General features: G+C 49.0%; 1 protein-coding gene across 2 annotated transcripts in view; it reads left to right on the top strand.

Annotated features, from left to right (window-relative positions):
- plxna2 (plexin A2) overlaps nt 1-12657 on the top strand; it is a 190500-nt gene that overhangs the window by 158572 nt on the left and 19271 nt on the right. For both annotated transcript variants that reach the window (XM_056587870.1, XM_056587861.1), the window contains exons 21-25: nt 218-360; nt 1586-1854; nt 9967-10033; nt 10507-10653; nt 12631-12657. The exon at nt 12631-12657 is cut by the window's right edge and continues 133 nt beyond it. In XM_056587870.1, the coding sequence (XP_056443845.1) occupies nt 218-360; nt 1586-1854; nt 9967-10033; nt 10507-10653; nt 12631-12657 (653 nt within the window). The remainder of the gene's footprint in view (nt 1-217; nt 361-1585; nt 1855-9966; nt 10034-10506; nt 10654-12630) is intronic.

The following is a 12657-nucleotide window of genomic DNA, read 5'->3' as shown; positions in this document are numbered from 1 at the left end:
TCATTTTCCTCCTGAGGTCTCTAGATAAAAATGTGCTACTTATTTTTTCTCTTTCTTTCTTTCCTTCTCTCTTACCTTCTTTCTTTCTTTCTTTCTTTCTTTCTTTCTTTCTTTCTTTCTTTCTTTCTTTCTTTCTTTCTTTCTTTCTACTACTATTCTTTATCCTCCTCCTTTCTTCTCTTTCTTTTGTTCCTCTCTCTCTCTCTCTATCACTCAGCCTTTGCGGAGCTTCAGACGGACATCAACGAGTTGACCAGCGACCTGGACCGAGCCGGCATCCCCCACCTCGACTACCGCACCTACGCCATGAGGGTGCTTTTCCCTGGGATAGAGGACCACCCCGTCCTACGAGAGCTGGAGGTAAGGTATCCAAGACAAGAGTCACACCCGCCGGCCAGAAAGATAGAGAGAGAGAGAGAGAGAGAGAGAGAGAGAGAGAGAGAGAGAGAGAGAGAGAGAGAGAGAGAGAGAGAGAGAAAGAGAGAGAGAGAGAGAGAGAGGGAGAGGGAGAGAAAGAGAGAGAGAGATTGGGTTAGATCAGCTCCTACAAAGTGTCCCACCTCACGACATAACCTCTGTGAGCTGCGCTCAGCCCGAGGGAGAGATGGAGAGCAATGTGCCACTCAGTCTCTCCTAACCACACATCACCTCATCACCCCCCCCCCCCCCCGGTTCCTCTTGACCGGGGAAGTCAGTGGACAGCTGGGGGAAAAGATGGAGAAGGCGTGTATTTTATTAATGTTTATACATGATATGGGGTTCAGAGAATGACTTCACCTGGGACCCACACCGTGATTTGAACACAGCCTTCTCCCAGCCACTCTGTAAGGCAGGATGTGACACCTTTATTGGCCCGCTGTGTGTTCAGATTGATGGGTCAGACTTTGTATAAGCTGGGGCACAACGGTCATTTTATTCTACGCTGGTGCGTACGCTACTATATTGGGTTTGCCTCGGCAGCAATCATTTCAAATTTAAGCATGAATGAAATGTGTCTCTTCTCAAAATGGTGCAGTGTGATGAAATGCATCAGGGAAGTGCTGGAGATCGATCTTTATGGCATGCGATCAATACCTTTCTCAGGTAATGTTAGTGAGAAGCCCATTTTGGCGGTACGCTCCAGTTTATCCTTCAGTGAAATACATCCCTTTCAGTGCTTTAAAAAAAGAAAGAAATGGCCCATATGTGAAACAAGGTCAACATCAACCATCATTTCACGGGACCCCTTCACATTTCCCGGGCATTTCTCCTCAGTCATGGCTTTTGCTGAGTTCTTTCCCTCTCTATTTACTAGTTTGGCACTTCAGCAGACACTTTTATGGAGAGGGACTCACAGTGAGTTGTAGTTTCATATTCAGGACATGTATTTGTTGATACTCCTTATGAAAGAGCAGCTTTAGGCGTTGATGCATCTAGTTCAAGGATGCCCCCATGTATACCGCCGGGTATCCGAAACCAGCACCTTCAGGTCAAACTGACCCTAACCACCGTTTCTCTCTCTCTCTCTCTCTCTCTCTCTCTCTCTCTCTCTCTCTCTCTCTCTCTCTCTCTCTCTCTCTCTCTCTCTCTCTCCCCCTGGCCCCAGGTGTCTGGGACCGGGCAGCAGGCTGTGGAGAAGGCCCTGAAGCTGTTCGGCCAGCTGATCAACAACAAAGTGTTCCTGCTCACCTTCATCCGCACGCTGGAGATGCAGCGCTCCTTCTCCATGCGCGACCGCGGCAACGTGGCCTCGCTCATCATGACGGCGCTGCAGGGCCGCCTGGAGTACGCCACCGACGTGCTCAAGCACCTGCTGTCCGACCTCATCGACCGCAACCTGGAGAGCAAGAACCACCCCAAGCTGCTGCTAAGGAGGTAGGGGCCCCGCAGACACCCACGCCGACAGTGCAACCAGTGCTGACGGGTCGCCATGGAGACGGGACACGGCGGCGGTGTCGGGCGGGCCGCGGGTCGTGATGAGGCAGGCCGTGGCCGTGTCACGTCTTCTGATTAAAAGAGAGGGATCAGCCTTAGGAGCTATAGTGTCGGGGCTTGCTTTGACCTTCTCACGTCTAGCACTGTGAGCTTGCAGCAGCCTTATGCAGTGTCACAGCGTGAAGGTGAAACAGGAGAAGGTGATTAAATAGATACCGGGGACAGCACCGCCTTTATACAACTCTTTACTTACCCACAGAACACGCCAGACAGATGTGATTAACATTTGTTTATAGTATATAAATAACAGCAATAATTAAATGTCAACCCGGAAAAAGTAATGTGCATAGGTATATATCTCCTCCAGGAGTTGTCAAAATACAGACTTAAGGACGATTTCTATTGTGTCCTGTGAATAGACTCAGAGAAAATGTTGCTTCTAGCCTCATTAAGTCAACACTTTTACGCTCTGTCCTGTTGTTCGAGTGTTTCTCTGTTTTTAAACGCCCATTGTCCCCGCTTAGCGTCTCCCTTAATAAGTGAGGACAGAGAGAGGAGCACAGCGTGTACTGTGTGCCGAGAGGTGCGGCCTCTCGTCGCTGAAGCGTGGAAACTAGATTCTGTGTGGAGGTGGGCAGAGAGCGAGCGGAACCAGCAGCACTCTGCCTGCTCTCTCTGCTGCCTCTTCCTCCTTCCAAGCCTCTTCTTCTTCCACACTTTGTCTCACGCTCCCGCTCTTCCTGTTTTTCTCTTCAACCACTAATTTCCTCCCTCTTGACACACACACACTGTCACTCTCACTTATTCTCTGGGCTGCTTCTCCTTATGAAAGATTTAGCAGAATCGGCTCAACTTTCTCTCTCTTTTTCTCTCTCTCTTTTTCTCTCTCTCTCTCTCTCTCTCTCTCTCTCTCTCTCTCTCTCTCTCTCTGCACTACACCTTGTTCAGAGGGTGGCATGGGGCTGAGCTGCTGAATGTTTGAACGCCCTCAGGTTAGAGAGTCCTTCGGCCAGTCGTCCTTGGCCCTACAACGCATTAGGGACCCAGTAGGTGGAGGGACCCTTTATTAAACCCTCCCGCCGGATGAGGGGCCCCATGACCCGGGCCCCTCGGGCCCGGGTCATGGGGGAGGTCATACCGCCGGAAGGTGTTGGGAGAGAGGGTGTGTACGTGTGTGTCTCCAAGAAGCAGTTTGTATGTGTGGGCACATGCACGGGTCTGTGTGAAGCTGTGTGCGTTGCGTGTGTGTGTCGGTTCATGTGTCTGTGAGAGAGCGCCCCCCCCCGCTGGGATGTTAATTTAGGACGGAGCGCACTCTGTGATGAGGTCAGACATGATGAACAGCAGACCGGCCGGAGAGGGAGGGAGACAGACAGAGAGAGAGAGGGAGAAGAAAAACAGACTCCAGCCGAACCCGCCGATGAAGCTGTTGTTTCACACAACGCCCCCCACCCCCCAAATGATTCATTATTCTGTCCCATTAGGAGCACAGCGGTGTGTAATGCTGGACTCCTACAGGGCCCCAGCCTACAGGGCCGGGCGTCCCGTGGTCTTTAGATTACACTCCCCCCGCCCCCGCCCCCGCCCCACCCAGCGTAAGGGATTAACGACTTCACAAGGAGCAGGTTGGCTGTGTGGCCGGCGTCCACACCGACTGCCCCTGCGTTTCTTCTCTTCCCTAAAGCGGTTTCATGAGCGACGAGGCCGGCTCCACGGGCCGGCTCCACGGGCCGGCTCCACGGGCCGGCTCCACGGGCCGGCTCCACGGGCCGGCTCCACGGGCCGGCTCCACGGGCCGGTTCGCTTCGTGCGGGCGCGTGCGGGCGTGTGCGGGCGCGTGCGGGCGCGTGCGGGCGCGTGCGGGCGCGTGCGGGCGCGTGCGGGCGCGTGCGGGCGCGTGCGGGCGCGTGCGGGCGCGTGCGGGCGCGTGCGGGCGCGTGCGGGCGCGTGCGGGCGCGTGCGGGCGCGTGCGGGCGCGTGCGGGCGCGTGCGGGCGTGTGCGGGCGCGTGCGGGCGCGTGCGGCTTCTTCCCTTCCCTCCCTCCCGAGATGATGTGATGAAGGTCCATTAGGCACGTCTCTGCGGCATGTTTGTGCTAGCGAGGGCGGCCTGGCAGCACTTTGCTGCTGTCTTGCTCGCGCTCTCGCTGCCTCTGGTTGTTTAAATCTTAATCTTATTTCGGGGTAGCGGTGTATGTGGCAAAATATGCATCAGGATAAGGGCAGTTAAATGTCTTTAACTGCCCACCGCAGATGTTTCCAAATGTAAGAACTGTGTACGTTGTTGGAGAGGCAAAGCATGTCATTGGAGAAAATAGAAAAAAGCATATTCATTCGGTACATCCAGAGGCTGTGGGTAGCAGCGTTACATATTAGTACAACACACATCTTTCATATGATCAATGTAATTGCCTATATCTATCCACTCTGGGTGTTCAGGAGCTAGCCAGCTGCTTGAGACCAAATGACCAAACATATATCAGAAATATAAACATTTCCTAAAAACAATGTGGAAAACTGCAATTGCAACTCAGTGTTGAATTATATGTTCTAGCTCTTTGTGAAACTCTGCCCAGAGAGGAGTGATCACTGGACACTCCCGAAATAAACGCCTGTGATTGGCTTTCTTAAACCAACAACGTCTCCGACGTTTGGCTTGGCCTCCAGCTAAATGTGCTCTCTGCTTCGGTGTGATAAAGAAAACAGTAAAACCCCTTCACCCTGACGGAGCACCTCAGAGCTGGTGCATTTCAACTGTAATGTACACACATCCAGACATCCTCGTTTTCTATTGAACGATTTCTTTCTCTCTGTCATGTATATTTAATGTATCCGAGAGTTTGGTATTCTTTGTCATTAGGGCCTTTGCGAAATCTAGAGCTAGCACCCTAATTTAAATACTATTTGTAGGCACTGAAGAGTATTCTCAATATTGGATCTGTTTTGTTTCTAATGTTATGTTCAAAATACTTCTATGATACGCTCGCCTGAGATTTTCAAATTCATTACATTTTTATCCCTTCCTCTTTTTCACGACAAAGAGAGAGAGAGAGAGAGAGAGAGAGAGAGAGAGAGAGAGAGAGAGAGATAGAGAGAGATGTAGAGAGGGAGAGAGAGAGAGAGAGAGATAGAAAAAGGGAGGAGGAGAGAGAGAGAAAAGATATAGAGAGCCTGCTTCATATTTATGCTCGGCAAATCTCTCTCATCTCACTTATAGGAATCATTTTGTGCTTGTGTTGTTGATGTATGCGTTAATGCGTGAGGGTGACTATGTCGGAGCTAGAAGTATTCCACATACACTGTTAAACCAACAGAAGAATTCTAAAACAATTCACATGTAAATAAAAACCAGTTTGACAGCCCTATGACAACATAACATCCCATCAGGGCCATCCCCACTCCTAGCGACTGCGTCTCCGTGAGATGTGTGACCCACGGAACCTGAGTAATGGGATGTCAGGTTGACACAGAGAGTCACAGAAAAGAGAGGAACACACTTCCTGTCCTCATTCATATTACAGGGGTCCTGTTGCGAAGCAGCAGAGCACTCCCAAGCACAACCAGGTTTATCCCAGGGATGGAACACGGTCACCAGCTGACACCCTCCTCCGCTACCTTCTCTCCCACCAAAATAGCCTCCTCCGCCCCGTGTTCCAGTGTGTCTTCATGGGGGGATAATGCACCCTGTCACCCTGGGCTGGTTGTAGCATTGGTGGTATGCTATCAGGCTGGTGGTGTGCTACTCAGGATCAGCAAGGTGTGCGATTTTATTTGCCTAAGTCGACTGTCGCTTCCTCAAGAGTGACATTAAATACTAATAAAAAAAGAACAAATTTTGGTTTATGCCAGGGACGGAATTTGTAGAAGGATTAGAATGTCCATGCACCACTCTATTCAGTAGAGGTTTAACTGAATACCTTCAGGGCAGCATCAAGAAATCCAGAAAAGCAATTTTAATCGATCTGTGGGAATGGTCGCTAGGCTAATGGTTACACATACCACACAGAAAGCGGAACGTACTGGCCAATTATAGTGTTTGTGTGTGTGTGTGTGTGTGTGTGTGTGTGTGTGTGTGTGTGTGTGTGTGTGTGTGTGTGTGTGTTTGTGTATGTGTGGTTGGGTGTGTGTGTGTGTGTGTGTGTGTGTGTGTGTGTGTGTGTGTGTGTGTGTGTGTGTGTGTGTGTGTGTGTGTGTGTGTGTGTGTGTGTGTGTGTGTGTGTGTGTGTGTGATTTTGTGTGTTTGTGTGTGTGTGTTTATATGCGTGTGTGCTTGCGTTTGGTGCTTGTGTGTGATTATTCTATGTCAGAACTCGTCTTGTGGAATTCTCTTCTCTCTTCTTATTGTGTTCAGTCCCATCTCAACATCCCACCAGAACATCATTACTGGATGCTGGCCTTGGACCGCAGATCATTCACATGGCTTCCTCCGTGGGCTTGGATCACATTAGAATGCATTCTCCTCTACAGAACAACACTTTAGAACATGTTCTTCCCTACTTCCAAACAAAGAGCCTCGATGGCTTTCTGGGTAGTTCATGTCTTGAGATGTCTGGAAATGTTTCTCCGCTCCTCTGTCTCAACAATAAAAGGTCTTTAGCTCACAGACTCGAGCAATTCCCTGAAAGCGTTTGAAAGCAATTCTTCCAGCTTTGGCAACGTGTTTGAGTTCACTTATTTATATCATTTTTTTCTCTATCTTTATTTCTCAATATTCTCCAGCATTAATGAAATTGGCAACCTTTACGTTGCTCTCATCTGTCTTTCTGTATGGCCTTTTTCATTTGCAACCTACCCACCAATCCGCCTCAGAATGTGTCTGTTGTGTTGCTGTTTTTCTTTTAAGCTGTTCTTGAAAGTCTCTCTCTCTTCTCTCTCCCTCTTGTCTTTCCCCCACTCTCTCTCTCATCTCCATCTCTCTCTCTCTCTCTCTCTCTCTCTCTCTCTCTCTCTCTCTCTCTCTCTCTTCTCTCTCCCTCTTGTCTTTCCCCCACTCTCTCTCTCATCTCCATCTCTCTCTCTCTCTCTCTCTCTCTCTCTCTCTCTCTCTCTCTCTCTCTCTCTCTCTCTCTCTCTCTCTCTCTCAGTCTCTCTCCCTCCCCACTGTTCTCTGTGGTTTTGTCTCGTCAGCTGTCCTGCTGGCTAATGTTCTTCTAATGGAATCACAGAACATTGTCTCTCTATCACCTTGAGACTTTTCAATCTTGCCGTGTTGTTATCATTATTATTCTTATTTAGTTTCCTTTTTCTCCTCAGCGTTTCCCGTAATGGGGTCCGTGGCCGCGCTGATCAACCGAGTGCGGTCCCATTAGGCGGGAATGCTCATTCCAATTCAAACACCTATCTGCCATTGAAATGATGTGTGTTTATGTATGCGTGTGTGTCTGTGTGTATGTGTGTGTGTGTGTGTGTGTGTGTGTGTGTGTGTGTGTGTGTGTGTGTGTGTGTGTGTGTGTGTGTGTGTGTGTGTGTGTGTATGTGCTGCCCTTGCACAGCGTGTGTGTCTGTGCACATGGGGGGCTGCTCTTAGACATTCTATAGTAGGATAATGACATTCTGATGTTCATCATTGAAACTCAATTAATGGAGCGGGGACAGCAGAGGCAGCCGAGGCTGACGAGGAAGAGGAGGAGGGCAGGGGGGATGAAGGGGCAGAGGAGGAGGAGGAGGGGGGGGAGAACAAAGGCGACGGGGGCTCCCTCATGTTGCATTCAAATGGCAGATATATGAGGGCGGGGGGGGGGGGGCACACACAGCATCCCACATTAAAAAATAGAAGAAAGAAATAAATGATTTGACTTCCTACTCAGGGACTTGCTGAGCTTATTACAAAAGCTTAATGGCTTCCATTAACTTCTAACACACTCACAGCCGTGCACAAGCTGTGTGTGTGTGTGTGTGTGTGTGTGTGTGTGTGTGTGTGTGTGTGTGTGTGTGTGTGTGTGTGTGTGTGTGTGTGTGTGTGTGTGTGTGTGTGTGTGTGTGGGTGTGGGCGTGGCCGGACGTGGGTGTGGATATGTGTGTGCGTGGGAGTGTGTGTATGTGTTGGTTGGGGGATATTCTCCTAGAACGATAGAGAGCAATTACAAAGGGATTTGGGGTAATGTGTATTGAAGAAAAAAACAACACAAGGAAGGGAATTAAAGCAATCTGAACGTGGCTTCTTACGTCTGTGCTCTTTGTTGCCTTTTGCCGACGACGGCAGATCGTCCCCGATAACATCGGCGTCAGAGCTGAGAACAACCGACGCCACACACTCTCTCCCAGCGCTGCAGAGATCTCCCCATCCCATCGTCAACCCTCTCTACCCTGTATGGCGTAGCTATAAATATTGTATATGGCTTGTCTGAAATACACTCTCGGGAAGACTCTAGTGATTCTCTCTTCTGAAACCAAACACCTCAGAGCCGACCCTATAGATCTCATACGTGTGTTTCGGCCCCCCCGTCCTCCCTCTCACTCCGACTCGTGCCGCCTCCTCCAGAGTCCGGCTCTTGGCCCTTTAAAAACGCGGGTAAAATGCAATTATCCCTCTGCTGTATAATGGCCTCAATCTGCCTCTCTTCTCCTTTCAGAGCATGAATAGGATCATCCCTGTTTCTCTGAGGAGACACAAAGACCTCCTCCATTATGGTTAATCAGGCCGACTCAGGACTTAACCACACACATTCGTGCACACACATGCATACATGCAAGCACATGCACATTCATGCAGGCATGCACATATTCATACATGTTAATCATTTCAAAACAAGCCGATGTCTGTATGCTTGTTATTTTAAAATGCCTTTTTTTTTTGTGATTGCCGTGTGTTTTGTGCATGCATGCGTGAGTTAGTTTTAGTGTGTGTGTGATTTGCCAAATTTCTCTGCATTTATGTGAGCGAGCTAGCATGAACAGGTTCAAAGACATTGGAATTCATCTTAGGTGTTGGGGCTAACCCTTTCATCTGAACTTGCGCGTTCGTCAATAATTCCCAGCTGGCCCCTCTCTCTCTCTCTCTCTCTCTCTCTCTCTCTCTCTCTCTCTTTCTCTCTCTCCCTCTCTCTCTCTCTCTCTCTCTCTCTCTCACTCTCTCTCTCTCTCAATCTCACTCGCCCTCTCACTCGCCCTCTCACTCTTCACCCTCCCCACTGGTTTTCAATTATCCTGTAATAACTGCAACTTCTGGCACACTTATCTGTCGGCTCCCTGTAATTGCATTGATGATGAGGGAGAGTGAAACACTGCAGAAGCATGTGAAAACACACACACACACACACACACACATACACACCCAGACAATCTTCCTCTTAGCTCCTGGGCTTTCTATACAGTAGTCCCTGTAAACGGATATCTGCACATGAATGCAGAATCTGTACGCATTGGGACGATACTTGGGAATCTGAAGCATTCTGGTTTCAGTTTGTAGTCTATTTGTAGTCTGATGAGAATTGACCAATCACGTTTGATATCCGTAATCTGGTATCCCTCTTCACCGGAACCCCAGAAGTATTGCCCGTTGTTCCCAGATGTAAATCGCCTTTAGATGATAGCCCTGCTTTCAAATATAGTCTATACAGTAACCCATGGTTCACCCTGAGCAGCGATGTCTCTGTGAGTGAGCAGGCTGAGCATAGAACTGAGGAGAAGAGAGGAGCTATGATGCTGTGCTCTGTGTCTGGTGTGTGTGTGTGTGTTTCAACTCGAAAAAGCTGAGGACAGCTGCCGAAGCCCCACCAATCTCTTGATCTAAACCATATATGTGCATCCATATCCACAAACACACACACACACACACACACACACACACGCACACGCACACGCACACACACACAAACAAAACACTGTGACTACCCTGCTCTATTCTATTAATTCAAGGAATCCACACTTCCTTTCAGAACACGATCGAAAAGCCCTTGCAAAGACCCTCCCGATGTCTTAACATTTCAATGAGGGTTGGGTGGGCTATGGAGCACTGAACTGATGCCTTCTGCAGTCCCAGAAGCGTGTGTGAGAATATCGATAGTCGCTCGGTAGGTAATTTGTTGTTGCTTTTGGTTTCATTTCATTTCAGGACGGAGTCGGTGGCAGAGAAGATGCTGACTAACTGGTTTGCCTTCCTACTTCACAAGTTCCTAAAGGTCAGTCATACACACAGCTTACAGACTGAGTGTGTGTGTGTGTGTGTGTGTGTGTGTGTGTGTGTGTGTGTGTGTGTGTGTGTGTGTGTGTGTGTGTGTGTGTGTGTGTGTGTGTGTGTGTGTGTGTGTGTGTGTGTGTGTGTCTGGGTCTCAGTTTGTCTTAGATTACTAACATGAAACCTGTCAGGCCCATGCAAACTCCCATTCAAACCCAATGGGAGTTTGCATGGGTCTGAGTGGAATCATATTAGTAATCTATGCTTCCTCCCATTCCCTGTAGACTGAGGAGATACCATCCATGAAATAATTAAAGTCACATTCTGAAATTTCTTTACTCTTCCATGCACCAATTGTAGACAACAACTCATGTACGCAACAGACACCAATGTATCTTTCTTCCAAAAGTTTCAGAAATGTCTTTGAAACTTTTGTGTGTTCAATGTGTGCGTCCTTGTCTTTGTGTGTGCGTGCAGGAGTGTGCGGGGGAGCCTCTCTTCATGCTGTACTGCGCCATCAAGCAGCAGATGGAGAAGGGCCCCATCGACGCCATCACCGGAGAGGCCCGCTACTCGCTCAGCGAAGACAAACTCATCAGACAGCAGATCGAGTACAAAACCCTGGTAGGTCACACAGGGAGAGGCTTGTGTGTGTGTGTGTGTGTGTGTGTGTGTGTGTGTGTGTGTGTGTGTCTGTGTTTGTGTGTGTTGAGGGGGAAACGGCAGACAGTTTTTTTTTTAACATGCAACCCAATACTGCGGGGAGAGCTGACACGAAAGACACAAACACCCACACACACACACGCAAATTGCAAACACATACACAAATGCGCACACACACACATTTACACAAATACATATTGCCATTCAACCGCCGTATCGCTCCTCCTCTGCTTTTCTGCAACGTTGCGTTTATGAATGGGAGTGGTGGGGTAATTAGATCGATTCACACACACACAACTCCTCCGTCTCATTTTTCCACTATGCAGGTAAAACAAAAGATGATTACTTTCAGCCCCACACAAAAACAAAACACACGATCACTCCCCAATCACGAAACATAAAACGCACGCTCTCTATATTGCAACTCATTTCCTTAGTGGAGCTCATTTCTCTCTGCTTTATTACCTCTGCTTTCTGCTCTCCTGCGTCGGGAGGAAATTAACTAATGATCCCTCCGGCTACAGTTGTTGGTCCAACACGGACGCGTGTGTTACGGTTGTGGCGGCGGGGAACACGACACACAAATACAAACAATCGACGCACACACCTGAACCCACAGAAACAATCGCAACGCGAGGACGCCCGCGCGCTGACACAGTCGCAGCCGCGCTCCAACCTCGGGCGCCTGGTGCCGCCACTCTGATTGCCCTGCATGGGAATGTTTGGCTCATTTGCGCGCCAAGCCACGTGCAGAGCTGGGAATTGGAGTCCCGCGGAAAAGTGTGAAATTAGATTTTCAGGGGAACATTGCAACAAGGGAAATGGGTCCCGGGCGGCCCCTCCTCCTCCTTCCTCTCCTCCTCCTTCCTCTCCTCCGCCTTCCTCTCCTCCTCCTTCCTCTCCTCCTCCTCCTTCCTCTCCTCCGCCTTCCTCTCCTCCTCCTTCCTCTCCTCCTCATTCCTCTTCTCCTCCTTCCTCTCCTCCTTCTCCCTCTCCTCCTCCTTCCTCTCCTCCTCCTTCCTCTCCTCCTCATTCCTCTTCTCCTCCTTCCTCTCCTCCTCCTTCCTCTCCTCCTCCTTCCTCTCCTCCTCCTCCTTCCTCTCCTCCGCCTTCCTCTCCTCCTCCTTCCTCTCCTCCTCATTCCTCTTCTCCTCCTTCCTCTCCTCCTTCTCCCTCTCCTCCTCCTTCCTCTCCTCCTCCTTCCTCTCCTCCTCATTCCTCTTCTCCTCCTTCCTCTCCTCCTTCTGCCTCTCCTCCTCCTTCCTCTCCTCTTCATTCCTCTCCTCCTCCTTCCTCTCCTCCTTCTTCCTCTCATCCTTCTTCCACTTCCTGCGTCCCAACACAAGTCGCTTCCCAACCATTGTTGTTCGTTTGCTTCCCTTTACATCGTTGAATGGTAATAGTAATAGTAATATAATCTCCTGGGACCTCATATATGCTCATCAGGCATGTAGAATGTAGTTCCTCTAATGGCGTTCAGATGGTTTGCATCAAAATGACGTCCATGTTCTAAGTCAACGGGAAGGAATGTGATTTGATTCTCGTAATACAGAGAAGTTCTTGGTTCCGTTTGGCTCTCATTGGCTAGTTCCTCTTCATGTTATGTATTTAGAGGGGACCTGGTTGACAATTAGAATCTCATTCAAGAATTAATGGTATAACTTTACAATAAGGGTATGATAATTAACCCTTGATTAAAATTCTTAATACAGCATTAACCAGCAGTTAATTAACATTACGGTAAAGTGATTTAATTTACTGATGTTGACCATGGTATTCATTTATACATAATTCGAGGTGAACCATAACCCTAACCCCGATGCTAACACTATAAAGTGATCTTATGACTGCATGAACTACTAGTTAATAAACGTACCCTTATTGTAAAGCGTGACCAGTGATCACCATGGACTCAACCTACCCCCTCCCCCCTCCCAGATCCTGAACTGCGTGAACCCGGACAAC

The sequence above is a fragment of the Gadus chalcogrammus genome, chromosome 1, assembly GCF_026213295.1.
Source record: "Gadus chalcogrammus isolate NIFS_2021 chromosome 1, NIFS_Gcha_1.0, whole genome shotgun sequence".
In the NCBI taxonomy this organism is placed as follows: domain Eukaryota; kingdom Metazoa; phylum Chordata; class Actinopteri; order Gadiformes; family Gadidae; genus Gadus; species Gadus chalcogrammus.
Note: the sequence above shows the minus strand (reverse complement) of the source record. Positions and strands in the feature narration are given on the sequence as shown.